This window comes from Oncorhynchus clarkii, chromosome 2, assembly GCF_045791955.1.
Source record: "Oncorhynchus clarkii lewisi isolate Uvic-CL-2024 chromosome 2, UVic_Ocla_1.0, whole genome shotgun sequence".
NCBI classification, from domain to species: domain Eukaryota; kingdom Metazoa; phylum Chordata; class Actinopteri; order Salmoniformes; family Salmonidae; genus Oncorhynchus; species Oncorhynchus clarkii.
In genome coordinates, this window is record NC_092148.1 from 6,529,009 (window position 1) to 6,543,014 (window position 14,006).

Consider the following 14,006-nt stretch of genomic DNA (forward strand, 5'->3'; position numbering starts at 1 on the left):
GTCAAAGTAAAATAATGAAATATAACTGTTTAATCATTACAAATAGTCCACCATTTTCGACAGTGTGCAGGTCTCTCATCTTTTCCAGTATTCTTATTTTGACTCCTACTCACCTGGAACAGACACTATTGAGTACTAAGGAACTGAAAAGAGCGCAGACGGCCTCTTATCATTTAACATAATTACACATGCCATGCATCACAGCAATTGCAGTGTTATATTGTGGCAACCATGTGGAATATTTATACTTTTCAATCATATTACACCAGACAAGATGTACTATACAGAAACAGCACAGACTTTGAGAACAATACAGTTTGAGTGTCATTACTGCATCTATATATACACACACAGACTTTGGAAATCAGATGTCTGGAAGGAATCATTGGCTACTTCAGATCACAGACCAGGGCTTTGTGGTAGACTGTTCCTATGAGAAGCTTTCCTTCATAGGGAGCTGCTACAGAGGATCCTATGAGCACACTGCCATCATCAGCATAGACCTGGGTCACCACTGGCTTCTCATAGTGGATGTCCTGAATCCTAATGACCTATAAAACAAATTATGATAAAGAAAAGCAATTAAAGCTTTTGGTACATGGGGCTGTGTCCCAAATGGCAGCCTATTCCCTATACAGTACACTACACTACTTTTGGCCAAGGCCCGTAGGGAGTATACTCTATAGGGCAGGTATTCCCAAACTGGTGATGTGATATAGCGAAGCACCTGAGTGAGTTGGGTGTGAAATTACGCTGATACTTTCCCGAAACGGATGACACAAACAACTGGATTGGTTATCCCTTACATGCCCTGCCTCCAGTCCACTTACATGCCCTGCCTCCAGTCCACTTACATGCCCTGCCTCCAGTCCACTTACATGCCCTGCCTCCAGTCCACTTACTGATATCTGAACAAGAGAGACTCATTTCACAGCGGTTCTGTGAAAATTGAATTTAATCAGAAGCCACTGCCAGATTTCTGGATAGGGCTGCGCTCAGAATATCCTGCCTTGGCAAATCATGCTGTTAAAACACTGATGCCCTTTGCAACCACATACCTGAGAGTGGATTCTCGGCCCTCTCTAGCATGAAAACTAAATAAAGACACAGACTGTTTGTGGAAAATGATTTAAGACTGAGACTCTCTCCAATACAACCCAACATTGCAGAGTTAAGTGCATCCTTTCAAGCACACCTTTCTCATTAACCTGTGCTGAGTTATGCACAATTTTCAATTAACAAATAAGGTTTAATATCTAAGATGGTTAAATAAAAAGCAAAATTATTGACTATTATTATATTATTATTTGTGCCCTGGTCCTATAAGAGCTCTTTGTCACGTCCCATGAGCCGTGTTGTGACAACAACTCACACTCATTCTTATGTTTAATAAATGTATCGTATAGTGTGTGGGTGGCAGGCTTACAATGGTGGCAAAAAAACAACATTTGAGAGTGTGCTGACCCTCGTGCTAGAGGGGGGGGTACGCAGCTGGAGGTTGAATGTTTGAAGGGGTATGGGACTATAAAAAGTGTGGGAACTACTGCTATAGGGAATAGGGTGCCATTTGGAACTGAGATCAGAGTGAATTTATTCCTATAATATAATAGAACTAGAGAGGACATGGTAAATGACGTACTAACCTCAGATCCAGGTAGATCCTCAGGGTCATATACTGCTACCTTTGCTCCATTAGGGTGACAACCCAGCCATAGGTCACCTGTTACATGGTCCACCTCGATGTTGTCACAGAGAGACCCAACGGCTACAGACTGGTTGGAGACAGACATCATTAGGAATGTGATGGCTGATTGTATTACAGCGGTTGGACCATCTCTAGAAACAATACTAAATATAATATTATGCCCGTAAAGAAGTTTGCGTTCATATTTGATGTAGTGAAAAAGTTTTACCTTGACATGTACCAAGTCTTTGTTTTTCTTTATCTCAAAAACAGCAATCTCATGGTCCAAAATAGCAGACACGTATAGATACCTGTGGGGGGAAGAAATAGCAGACACGTATAGATACCTGTGGGGGGAAGAAATAGCAGACACGTATAGATACCTGTGGGGGGAAGAAATAGCAGACACGTATAGATACCTGTGGGGGGAAGAAATAGCAGACACGTATAGATACCTGTGGGGGGAAGAACACATTTATTGTTTTACTGCATAACACACTTCCAAAGAGCACAGCCGATTTGTACATTTTAAACTGTTGGATTCTCAATTGTGTAGACTTTACTACAATTGTGGAAACAAAGAAGGCACCTTTTGTCGGGTGACATGTTGATGCCGTTAGCAGATAGGAAGCCATCGCCCACTGCCTTCACTCCTCCAGGGCTGTAGTAAACCACGTCAGCCCAGGGTAGACCCAGGAACACAGCCAGCATGTGCAGCACTGCACTGGGATAGGAGTGATCGTTGGTGGCATAGAAGCTCTCCACTCCCACAGCCACAATGTCATTCACACTGAGAGAGTAAAGGGCAAAAACATACAGAGTTAGCCAAGCAGAAACACACCACTGTGGAACTCTCACTGGTCATACTGTACAGTACATAGCCAATGTGGTTCATCCACATCATGTAAATGTAAACATCTCACACCTACCTATGAAGGAGATCATGCTTTATAGTTTTCAGGTGCACAATGGTGTTGTCCTCCTCGACAAATAGAAAGATCTCTACCTGGCTCGTGTAATGTTGAGGGTGATTGACAACAAACAGATAGATGGTTTTATCTGGAAGGAGATGGGAGTTCAGCAGTGAGAAATATCGTCTCTACTGTCTCCTCTGGTGTCTAAGGCTCTCTATTGATTGACAGGGAAGACACACACACACACACACACACACACACACACACACACACACACACACACACACACACACACACACACTAGTGTTCATAATTCCATAGGCAATGGTCTGAAGAGTGTTCCAATTTGGGATAATCTGGTCTGGAATGGAGGAATTTCCTGCAATTTCTGACTTGAGTAACTAGAATAATTGCTGACACATGTTTTATACTGTACTGTTTTACTGTGTACTGTTTTACTGTATACTGTATTGTTTTACTGTATACTGTATTGTTGTACTGTATACTGTATTGTTTTACTGTATACTGTATTGCTTTACTGTATACTGTATTGTTGTACTGTATACTGTATTGTTGTACTGTATACTGTATTGTTTTACTGTATACTGTATTGTTTTACTGTATACTGTATTGTTTTACTGTATACTGCACTGTTTTGCTATACAGTACCAGTCAAATATTTGGACACACCTACTCATTCAAGGGTTTTTCTTTATGCCAAAGTGTGCAAAGTGTGTCATCAAGGCAAAGGGTGGCTAATTTGAAGAATCTAAAATATATTTAGATATTTTTAACACTTTTTTGGTTACCTCATGATTCCATATGTTTTATTTCATAGTTGTGATGTCTTCGCTATTACTCTACAATGTAGAAAATAGTTTTTAAAAAACAGAAAAACCCTTGAATGAGCAGGTGTGTCCAAACTTTTGACTGGTACTGTATATTGTACTTATATTTTATTAATAAAATATATTAGAAACATATCTTGTGTAATTTCCATTTTTGTATGTTGTTGAATCAAACAGCTGGCCATTACGGTCTAGCCGGTCTTGATGAGGGAAAGTGTCTGGCAGAGAGATTCACAGTCAAAGTGTGTCTCTATATACGCTGTGGATTTTATTGTTTGGGTGGGTGATTACACAAAGCTCACTGGTCCACTTTGTGAAGTTACCACATGTCCGATGTTTTTGAAACAAACTCATTTCATATGTGAGAGCTAAATCTCCCATACTTTACCTGTCTCGTCAATGTAGACACTGATTCCATGGGGGTTGAAGGAGTTCCGGTCCAGGTCTCCTTTGATTGTCAGCTCCACAGGGATCAGTCTGGGGTCCAACAGGTCCAGGGTATAGATCTTCCCTGGGTCATCAGAGAAGGAGGGCATTCCAGGATATTTCAAGCCCTGGGTGGGGGTATTGATTTGACATGAGTGACAGGGTCCTCAAAAGTCCTAAATGTCACCCTATTCCCTATATAGTGCACTACTTTTGACTAAATTAGTGCACTATGTAGGGAATAGGGTACCGTTTGGGATACAATAGGTTGTATGTATTGTATTATTAAAAACAGCTGTTTTATTCTGTAAAAATAGTTATTTTATCATCAGTGTGAGGGAGGTATGTTCAACAGGCAATATTATGAATTGAGGACAATATTTTAATTATTCAGTGTGCCTTACCAGAATATGCTTGTCATGAAGGATCGCATCATGACAATGGATTGTACTTACGGTGCTTATGATGGCCAGTCCATCTCGAAGTATGGTGAAGTCCTCTGCTCCATATTCTGTACATATAGGATTGTCCACAAACCATTAGCAATAGCCTATATCAATGTATTATTTTTATCCCATAGGCCAAAGGCCTTCATTAAACATAACATCATCATCATGACACCAAACAAAGCATGCTGGGACACGTTGATACTTGGACTATTAGTCTAATGGACTTCAGCCCTGACACTTGCCCAACTAGCGGTTATACAGCCTGATCTCATCACACATACTGAGAAGACTCATTATTTTGAGCCTACTGGAATAACTGGAACAGGCTCAAAGTAGAACAGGCTATTTCAACATTACATTGGTATCTATCTCACACCGATGTGAAACATAGAAGAACTATACTATATGTATTAATTAAAGCATGAACTGTTATAATGTCAATATGATTACAATTTAATGGACTGGTTCAGACATACCTATATTCTTTAATAGGTGACAGTTGGGGAGGCGTTTTACAGGCACTTCTCTGTTGGCAAGGGCTATTTCACTGCAAATAGAACCCGGTTAATATTACTTTGGTGTGAAAGCAAGAGCAACACAGATCATTCTAATTTCAGCTTTTGACACTCTCACACCACTGCTCAATTCACCTAAAGTAGTTCACTTCAATTTTGCTAAAAGCCTATTTTTCAAATATCACTTTTAATGTCTGAGGCCTCTGTTGACAATGCCAATCAGGTCAATATTGTAAACTCTGATCAGGAAAATGTAGCATGATTCCGAAGAAGACATTCCAAAGAAGATACACATGCCCTATAATGTTAAAATGTTCAGCAACCATGCAGCCTACCTCAATTTAAGAAGTCTTTGCCCCAAAAGAGCTGCCAATGCAGCAATGCAGATGGTAACAAGCACCCACTTCATGGCAGACAAACTCTTTCCCTTGGTCAAAGGTTATGAAATCCGTGTGCAAAAGGTGGGTGTGTTGTGTACAGGCAGAGTGTAATTGCACAGTTGAACCATGGGGCGCGCTGTAGTTTAGCAATTCCTAGAGGGAGGTCAAATCTGCAGTCCTAAAACTGTGATCCCCGGGTTCATGATGATGATATTGTCCACATCACTTGTTTGCTGCTTTTCAGACAAATGAGTTGACAACTAAACAACAGTTGAGACTTGCACGCCAAATTAGCGGCCCGCATTTAATGTAAAGAAGTTAACACACTTGTGAAGAATACAATACTCAGTTACTTCACAACTGAATCTAGTTCACTTTACAAAGAGGGTAGAAAACATATCAAATACTGGTTTTCCATGTCAAATCAGTGAGATGTACCTGTAATTGAACTTTAACCTCTACGCAGGGGTGTAAAGTACTTAAGTAAACATACTTTAAAGTACTACTTAAGTCAATTTTTGGGGTATCTGTACTTTACTATTGATATATATTTTTTAAACTTTTAACACTACATTCCTAAAGAAAGAATGTACTTTTTACTCCATTGAGTTTACCTAACACCCAAAAGTTACATTTTGAAAGCTTAGCAGGACAGGAAAATGACCAATTCACACACTTATCAAGACAACACATGGTCATCCCTTCTGCCTCTGATTTGACGGACTCACTAAACACAAATGCATCTTTCGTAAATTATACCTGAGTGTTGGAGTGTGCCCCTGGCTATCCATACATTTTAAAAACAAGAAAATGGGGCCGTCTGCTTTGCTTAAAATAAGGAATTTGAAATGATTTACACTTCTACTTTTTCTTTTGATACTTAACTATATTTTTTTGCAATTACATTTACTTTGGATACTTAAGTATATTTATAACCAAATACTTTTATACTTTTACTCAAGTAGTATTTTACTGGGAGACTTTTCCTTTTACTTGAGTAACTTTCTATTAAGGTATCTATACTTTTACTCAAGTATGACAATTGGGTACTTTTTCCACCACTGCCTCTATGGGATCGGTCCCCCCACGGGACAGTTGAAATAAAGAGCGCTAATGTGATTAGCATGACGCTGTAAGTGTTGGTCAATCTCTTCAACAGATGATCAGGTCTATATAATTATCAAACATACATTAGTAATGGAAAGGAAACACAGACTCTTAGTTTAAGTATTAAAATACTCATTTTAGTAATACAATTGTAGGCAGAAGTTGGTACAGAGTACAGTATAACAGTATATGATAGTTCTCCCCAAGTTCTGCAAAATGTGTAAGACATCCTGCAACTCATATAGCCTCTCCCAGTCCTCCTTGCATGAGTTTCCATGGCAACAACATTTTAATAAAGCTAACCTCCCTCTGACAGCAGTAACCATCTTATCAGCAATTAAAAGCCCAGAAGTGGGTTTGACCGAAACTTGACCTGTCATCACAAGTATGGGGTCATAACAAGGTGAACGAGTGTAAGCATCTTCTGATAGGTGGCTGGTTTTATCAGGTCTGTGACAGCCTTGTGTTCTCAGAAAACCAGATAATCACGGTGGGATCCAGACAGGAGGAGTCTGAATGTAGACGCCTTCTGATAGTGTCTGAAGGTCACATCACTCAGATTTCAACACACACACAGAGGTCTCGTGAAGAGGAGACCTTACAGTTTATCATAACATAATTTATTAACCCTTTAAAAGGTATAAGGCCTTGGTTTAACCCTCTTCATTAGTAACAAGAACATTTCCCAGGACATGTCTTATATGGGCAAAAAGCTTAAATGTGTGTTAATCTAACTGCACTGTCCAATTTACAGTAGCCATTACAGTGAAAAAATACCATGCTATTGTTTGAGGAGAGTGCACAACAACAAAAACATTTTTATCACAGCAACTGGTTTGATATATTCACCTCTGAAGGTAAATAACATACTTACATTCAGAATCTTGCTCTGATTTGTCATCCAGAGATAAAATGTAGCTTAGTTTTGTTTGATAAAATCCATTTTTATATTAAAAAAACATCACATCTAGATGTGTGAAGGTTGGTGTATTTTCTGTAGGGAAGCTAATTATCCATAATTTATGACATTCCTAGAAGTGTGTAAACTTACATTTTTTATTACCATATCATTTTTGTATGTTCTCTATAGTTATGTACTTGTGTTAATTGACCAATTCGGCACATTTGGGCAGACTTGAAACAACATTTTGAACAGTAATGCAACGGTTCATTGGATCAGTCTAAAACTTTGTACATACACTGCTGCCATCTAGTGAAATTGCACCTAGACTCTTAAGTGAGATATTGGCCTTTCTATTGCATTTCAAAGATGGGGGGAAAAAATTAAAATAAATGTTTTTTTCCCCCTTTGTATTATCTTTTACCAGATCTAATGTGTTATATTCTCCTACATCAATTTCACATTTCCACACACTTCAAAGTGTTTCCTTTCAAATGGTATCAATAATATGCATATCCTTGCTTCAGGTCCTGAGCTACAGGCAGTTATATTTGGGTATGTCATTTTAGGCCCAAAAAAATAACAGTCAGATTATTCTTATCAAGTCATTTCTCCTGTCATTTATCAACTTTTATACAACATTACTATGTATTGTATTGTTACAGGTCTTGTTCAGTGCACCAGCGTTATCTTTGACATATCATTTTGTCAACTTTATTGCAAATTTAACTTCCTGTGATTAGACAGAGCATGCAATGAATTAACTTTAAAATATATTTTTTTACTTATCAACTTGAACCCCACAGGCCACGGCAGAATTCAGTACGGCACAACATTGAGGAATTTTCAGCTAGATATACAGCCTCTTAAAGAAGAAGTTACAGGTCTGTGAGAGCCAGAAATCTTGCTTGTTTGTAGGTGACCAAATACTTATTTTCCACCATAATTTGCAAATAAATTCATTAAAAATCCTACAATGTGATTTTCTCATTTTGTCTGTCATAGTTGAAGTGTACCTATGGTGAAAATTACAGGCCTCTCTCATCTTTTTAAGTGGGAGAACTTGCACAATTGGTGGCTGACAAAATATTTTTTTGCCCCACTGTATATTATGTAGAACAGACATCTCTCCCTGTCATATAGAGTAAGGAATCTTGTTAACTCTATTCATTGCATTTCCATCTGCAACATTCAGTATGTTGCACACTTGCACTCTTCTGACCACAACCCACGTCGGAAGCCTGTTTTCTACATAAAGCATTGGCTACTGGTCTACCTTGGCTAGATCACAGACCAAGGCTTTCTGGTAGATTGTTCCAATGAGAAGCTTTCCTCCGTAGGGAGCTGCTACAGAGGATCCTATGAGCACACTGCCATCATCAGCATAGACCTGGGTCACCACTGGCTTCTCAGAGTGGATGTCTTTAATCTGAATCACCTGTGAAAACAATATCATGAAATGTAGATGTATACCAGACAGTGAGCATTACAGAGAAAGACACCCACCCCAGGTCCAGTCCAAGTCCACTTTAAGTCCACTCAATGTCCACTCCAAGTACACTTTAAGTCCACTCCAAGTCCACTCAATGTCCACTCCAAGTCCACTCCAAGTCCACTCTAAATCCACTCTGAGCACACTCCAAGTCCACTCCAAGTCCAGTCCATGTCCACCCCAAATCCACCCCAAGTCCACTCTAAGTCCACTCTAAGTCCACTAAGACCACTCTAAGTCCACTCTAAGTGCACTCTAAGACCACTCTAAGTCCACTCTAAGTCCACTCTAAGTGCACTCTAAGTGCACTCTAAGTCCACTCTAAGACCACTTTAAGTCCAGTTCATATCCACTCTAAGTCCACTCTAAGTCCATTGCGCTTGTGTGTTTCCTCTCGTACAGTAGTTGGAATGTACTGTAGTCCAGCAGCTTTTACAATAGCATAGTAGAGGCGTGAACATGTGAAAACAATATTGGTGTATAGTACAGAGATACACTGCTGGTATATGATCCAGAAAGCAGTTCACTCAGGAAGTTTCAATAGCACACGGCAGGTGTACGAACCTCAGATCCAGGAAGATCCTCAGGATCATTTCGAAATAGTTTCCAGCCATTAGGGTGACAACCTATCCACAAGTCGCCAGTCTCAGGGTCAACATAAATGTTGTCAACAAGAGAGCCCACTTCCACGACCTGGTGACAAAGAATAATATCACGTATGCTATAAAAATAAAGAGAGTCACACACTCTATATATATAAACTCCCAGTAATTTATTGGGTAAAACACCTAACGTTTTCGGCATCACTGTGCCTTCTTCAGGGCGCCTGAGAGCAGAGGGTGCCTTCTTCAGGGTGCTTTCTTCAGGACACATTGAATGCCAAAACATTGTTTTTTTTACCCAATAAATTACTGGGACTTTATATATATTCGGTGTGCGACTCTCTATATTTTTAGACATAGTTTATTTGCCGTTAGTCAGCACCTCTACACTAAATCATTTTCTTTGGGTGTGCGCCAGCTCATGCTTTTTAAAATAATAATCTCATGAAATTAGTTTTAAAGAGCCTATTCTGGATTCAGATACACAAGCAATGGGAGAGAATAAACACATCAGATTTAGGCTTTCAACAGAGCAGCATGTTTCAATAGTCCATTTGACTATTTACCAGGTGTAAAACAAATCTGCCATTACCTTTACTGGGGCCAAACCATTGCTTTCCAGTCGCTCCAAAACATGTATGTTGTGGTCAAATAAGTCAGCCACATATATGTGCCTACATGAAAACATAAATAGTTATATGTTACATAACATCACATCAACAGACCTTATCATGTCAACATGTGATATCCACTCTATAATCAAACACGTAACAGGTTTGACTGCCCATATGGACAGGATTATTGAACTGTGTGTACACAGGACAGTACTCAAAGCACTTTGAAATTCTTTGTGTAATGTCATAATTTTTTTTATTGTAATTTTATCAGACATCCTTATACAGAGCGACTTACAGTAGTGAGTGCATACATTTGAGTACTTTATTCTTTTAAAAACATGTCATACTGGTTACCAATGGGAATCAAACCCACAACCCTGGCGCCATGCTCTACCAACTGAGCTACACGGGACTGAATACTTGAATAGAGCTATAGAAGTTGAATACATTATTTATCTAATTATTGTACCTTTTGTCAGGTGAGATGTTGATGCCATTGGCCATGTAGAATCCCTCAGCCACTACTTTGACCTCTTCAGGGCTGTAATACACAACGTTAGACCAGGGCTGAGCCAGAAGTACCTCCAGAGTATTCAGAGTGCCTCCACTGAAATAGTGATCGTTGGTGGCATAGAAGCTCTCCACTCCCACAGCCACAATGTCATTCACACTAAGAGAAAACCACAGATCAACTTAAATCACTATTTACTCTAAATGGCATATTAAAGAACTGTTAGATGCATAACATGACAAAACAAAAATGATCATTAGTTTGTGCTCAGTTCAAATATCCCTAATTTCTCCAAACTCTCAGTCTTAGCCAAGTTTAAGAGGATAGGCTACATTTCCATATTGTTACCATGTAATTTACACTTTTAGCCCTGCTGTAATATGAAACTCTACTGACAATCTAGGTAACAAACCAAATTGGTTTGAAGCAATGACATGACTTTAGCTCTTGCATACCTGTGAAGGAATTCATGCTTTATGGTTTTCACATAGACAAGGGAGTGGTCCTCCTCAACAAACAGAAAGATCTCCACTTGTGTTTTCTTTTGAGGGTGATTGACCACAAACAGGTATACTGAGTTATCTGGAAAGTGGAGAAAAGATTCAGCTCAATCAATTGATCCGTCTTGTGTTTTTGACAGTTATCTTTTCACACAAGAGAAGATTGGGAAGAGCAGCAGATGCATTTCAAAACCTGTTTGTGTCCCAAAATGGCACCCTATTCCCCATATAGTGCACTACTTTTGACCAGAGCCCTATAGGGAATAGTGTGCCATTTGTGACACAGATTATGGGTTTTATTTACCCGTCTCATCTGTGTATACACTGATTCCATGTGGATTGAAGGAGTCCAGGTCAAAGCCTCTCCCCATGCGGAGCTCCACTGGTTTCATCCTAGAATCTTCACTCATATCAAGGATGTACATCTTTCCAGGGTCATCTGAATAGGACGGCAATACAGGATCCTTCAAGCCATAGTAATTCCAATAATATTAAGATTAATATTTGGATATGTTGATAGCCTAATACATTTATTTACGACTACATTTTTTATGTTGCGTGTTTCATATAGGGCCAAGTCAATGTTGTAACTCACAGTGCTAATAATAGCAAGTCCATTGGGAAGTATTGTGAGGTCCTCTGATCCGTACTCTGTCAGAAATCAAATCACATGTGTTTAGATACGGCTTTACAGGCAAATAGCGTTGTACAGTTACTTCATATAATACCATTGAACATGTGGCACAGAGCTTATGGAAAGGCATGCCTTTTATATCCATGCCAGCACTGTTAAAGTTCCCAATGTCCTGTACATTCATGTGTACTGTACGTACCAAGGCTTTTGATTGGATGGCAGTTTGGGAGGTGGGTTTGGACAAGCTTTCTGGAAGCAAGAGTCCTTTTCCTGCAACATGTAAAATAAGGTTCAAATTTACATCCCTTCAAATGGTTCAAACTCCAGAATAACACTGCAGTTTTAACACTGTAGTTATGACTTAGGGCATTTTTATGTGTCTATGTACAAACAATCATTAAATATAGCCTAGTCAGCTATCACATTTAGTATAGCCTCAGACTACTGTAACTTGAGCATTGAGATCAGATTTGCTTGGCGCACAGCATTGCTGTTTGTCAACAACATGTAGTGACCCTCAATCTCTCAATTTATAAGTTCAGAAAAGTGAAAATAACCCAAACCATTATTACTCAGTAATAAAGCACTGGCTAATAAAGGGAAGTTAAATAGAAAAACCGGCTTATATCGCTTGCTGTCAACAAAACACATTTTTGAGGTTGCTAGCAAAAACACTAAATTGGCTAGCTAGCTACTATAACAGCTAGCATGCAATTTTATTACAGCTAAAAAAAAGCTACAACTACATAAACACAGCCTACCTTAAATTAATAATTCTCTCTCCAAGAAATGCTGACAAAGCAGCAACAAAAAGTGATATGGCAACCAGCTTCCCCATTTTGAATAATTAGATAGTAGTAAATTGAGCAACTTTCGAGATAACTTCACATGTTCTGTTGAAGACCTGCCAGTCTCCGCCCCGCCCGGAGGCGACCCCTGTCTCCCGCAGACACTCACTGAGAGGCAACAATGCAACTGTAGTTGATGTCAAATGTTGCCACTGAATGTGTGCGATGTGCAGTCCAATGTTGTGTATAAACTCCGGATGCCTAACAGGGAGCGCTTTATTGAAGCCATCTTGGTATTCCTTCTCCGTTGTACTTATTTTATTTTGGTAGCTATAGAAATGCATGTATTAATGTCTACATTCGTTTGTGACATTTTTATTCTATTCCAGACACCTTCATACATACTTTTAAATAATATTATGTGTGCTAAACATACAAATACAAAATGAAAAATATATTAAAACCTTTCCATAGTTGTTTTTAAAGTACCGTTACTGTCCACACAAGAAAAAAAATACATAAATACATGCAATTTTTTCCTTGAAACATTGAATTGAAATACTGTAGAATTCCATTAATTCCTATGGAGGACTGCTCCCACTGGGGAGTGCTAATGTGGTGGCTTCAAAGCCTCTCAATGGCCAATAGGAGAGGGTCAGCAATCCAGGGCTTAGATACATAATTAGTGCATACACTGATGTCAGTGATATAGTAGGACGTCATTGCAAATAAGAATTTGTTCTTAACTGCCTAGTTAAATAAAGGTTAAATAAAATAGAAAACATTTGTTGTTTAGACTCCATTACATAATACGTTAGGCTGGGCTAGTTGAAATAAATTAATCTGTCTGTGTTGCTTGTACACCAATCTAACCGTGCATATATTTCCCAGGGTTTCTACACCATCAATGTCTGTACATTTCACAGAAAGAACAGAAAACATACAATGATAAAGGACTATTCATACCTGCCTGTTTAAAATTGTTTATTTATGAAGTCGATTTTTTTTTGCAAGTGATAAGACTCCTCCCAAAATAAAAACAAAAAGTTACAAAATTGCCTATGTATTGAAAATCATGTGTAAGAGACCGCATTAAAAAACAAACAAATATGTATACAGAAGTAAAAGTAACACCAAATTGGCAAACTATTGACCCTGTGATAGTCAGCATTTGGTGCACGCAACCTAACAGTTACTGTAGAGTATCTACAGATGTCCAATCCAAGTACGACAGCTTCTAACAACTTCCAAACACCGGTAACTCCTGCACTTAACAGTAGTGTATGAGCAACTATCCAGCACTGCCAAGTGGGGGCTACATCAGAGAATCCTGTCTCGTTTTGTGAAGTTGTCTACAGGTTCAGTGTTTTGCAACAGCAGGAATCCCCAAACAAACTGTTTCAAGCTAGACTGTATATTTGGGACATACAAAATAAATGTTATTATCCATTCTCTTCTTCTTCTTCATCATGTCTACATTGTATTAGAATTCCTAGACCAAATCATCCAGACAGGTGTGACAAATAAAACATGATGTCAAGTCCAGATCTCAAAATATAACTGAACAGGGAAAAGCAATTTCAACATCTTTTCTCTGTCATTCTTCTCAACGTAATAAAAAGGAAACCCACTGACCAG

The 14,006-nt window shown here is 38.8% G+C and overlaps 2 protein-coding genes across 3 annotated transcripts; both read right to left on the minus strand.

Moving 5' to 3' along the window:
• Position 1: 1 nt before the first annotated feature.
• On the minus strand, positions 2 to 5,268 carry LOC139419998 (serum paraoxonase/arylesterase 2-like). 2 transcript variants are annotated; one of them, XM_071169824.1, is made up of 9 exons: positions 5,172 to 5,268; positions 4,798 to 4,868; positions 4,328 to 4,383; positions 3,835 to 4,000; positions 2,614 to 2,743; positions 2,274 to 2,474; positions 1,926 to 1,995; positions 1,644 to 1,772; positions 2 to 551 (listed from the first exon to the last, which is right to left on the minus strand). In XM_071169824.1, the coding sequence occupies exons 1-9, from the start codon at positions 5,243 to 5,245 to the stop codon at positions 390 to 392; spliced, it is 1,059 nt and encodes a 352-aa protein (XP_071025925.1). In that variant the 5' UTR covers positions 5,246 to 5,268; the 3' UTR covers positions 2 to 389. The 2 variants fall into 2 exon arrangements, with proteins under 2 accessions (XP_071025925.1, XP_071025924.1); XM_071169823.1 differs by having other exon boundaries at positions 1,914 to 1,995.
• A 1,170-nt stretch (positions 5,269 to 6,438) lies between these two features.
• LOC139419031 (serum paraoxonase/arylesterase 2-like) lies at positions 6,439 to 11,371 on the minus strand. Its single transcript, XM_071168881.1, has 6 exons — positions 11,251 to 11,371; positions 10,902 to 11,028; positions 10,405 to 10,605; positions 9,911 to 9,992; positions 9,281 to 9,409; positions 6,439 to 8,662 (listed from the first exon to the last, which is right to left on the minus strand). Exons 1-6 carry the CDS (start codon positions 11,369 to 11,371, stop codon positions 8,489 to 8,491), a joined length of 834 nt encoding a protein of 277 aa, XP_071024982.1. The 3' UTR covers positions 6,439 to 8,488.
• Between the last annotated feature and the right edge of the window lie 2,635 nt (positions 11,372 to 14,006).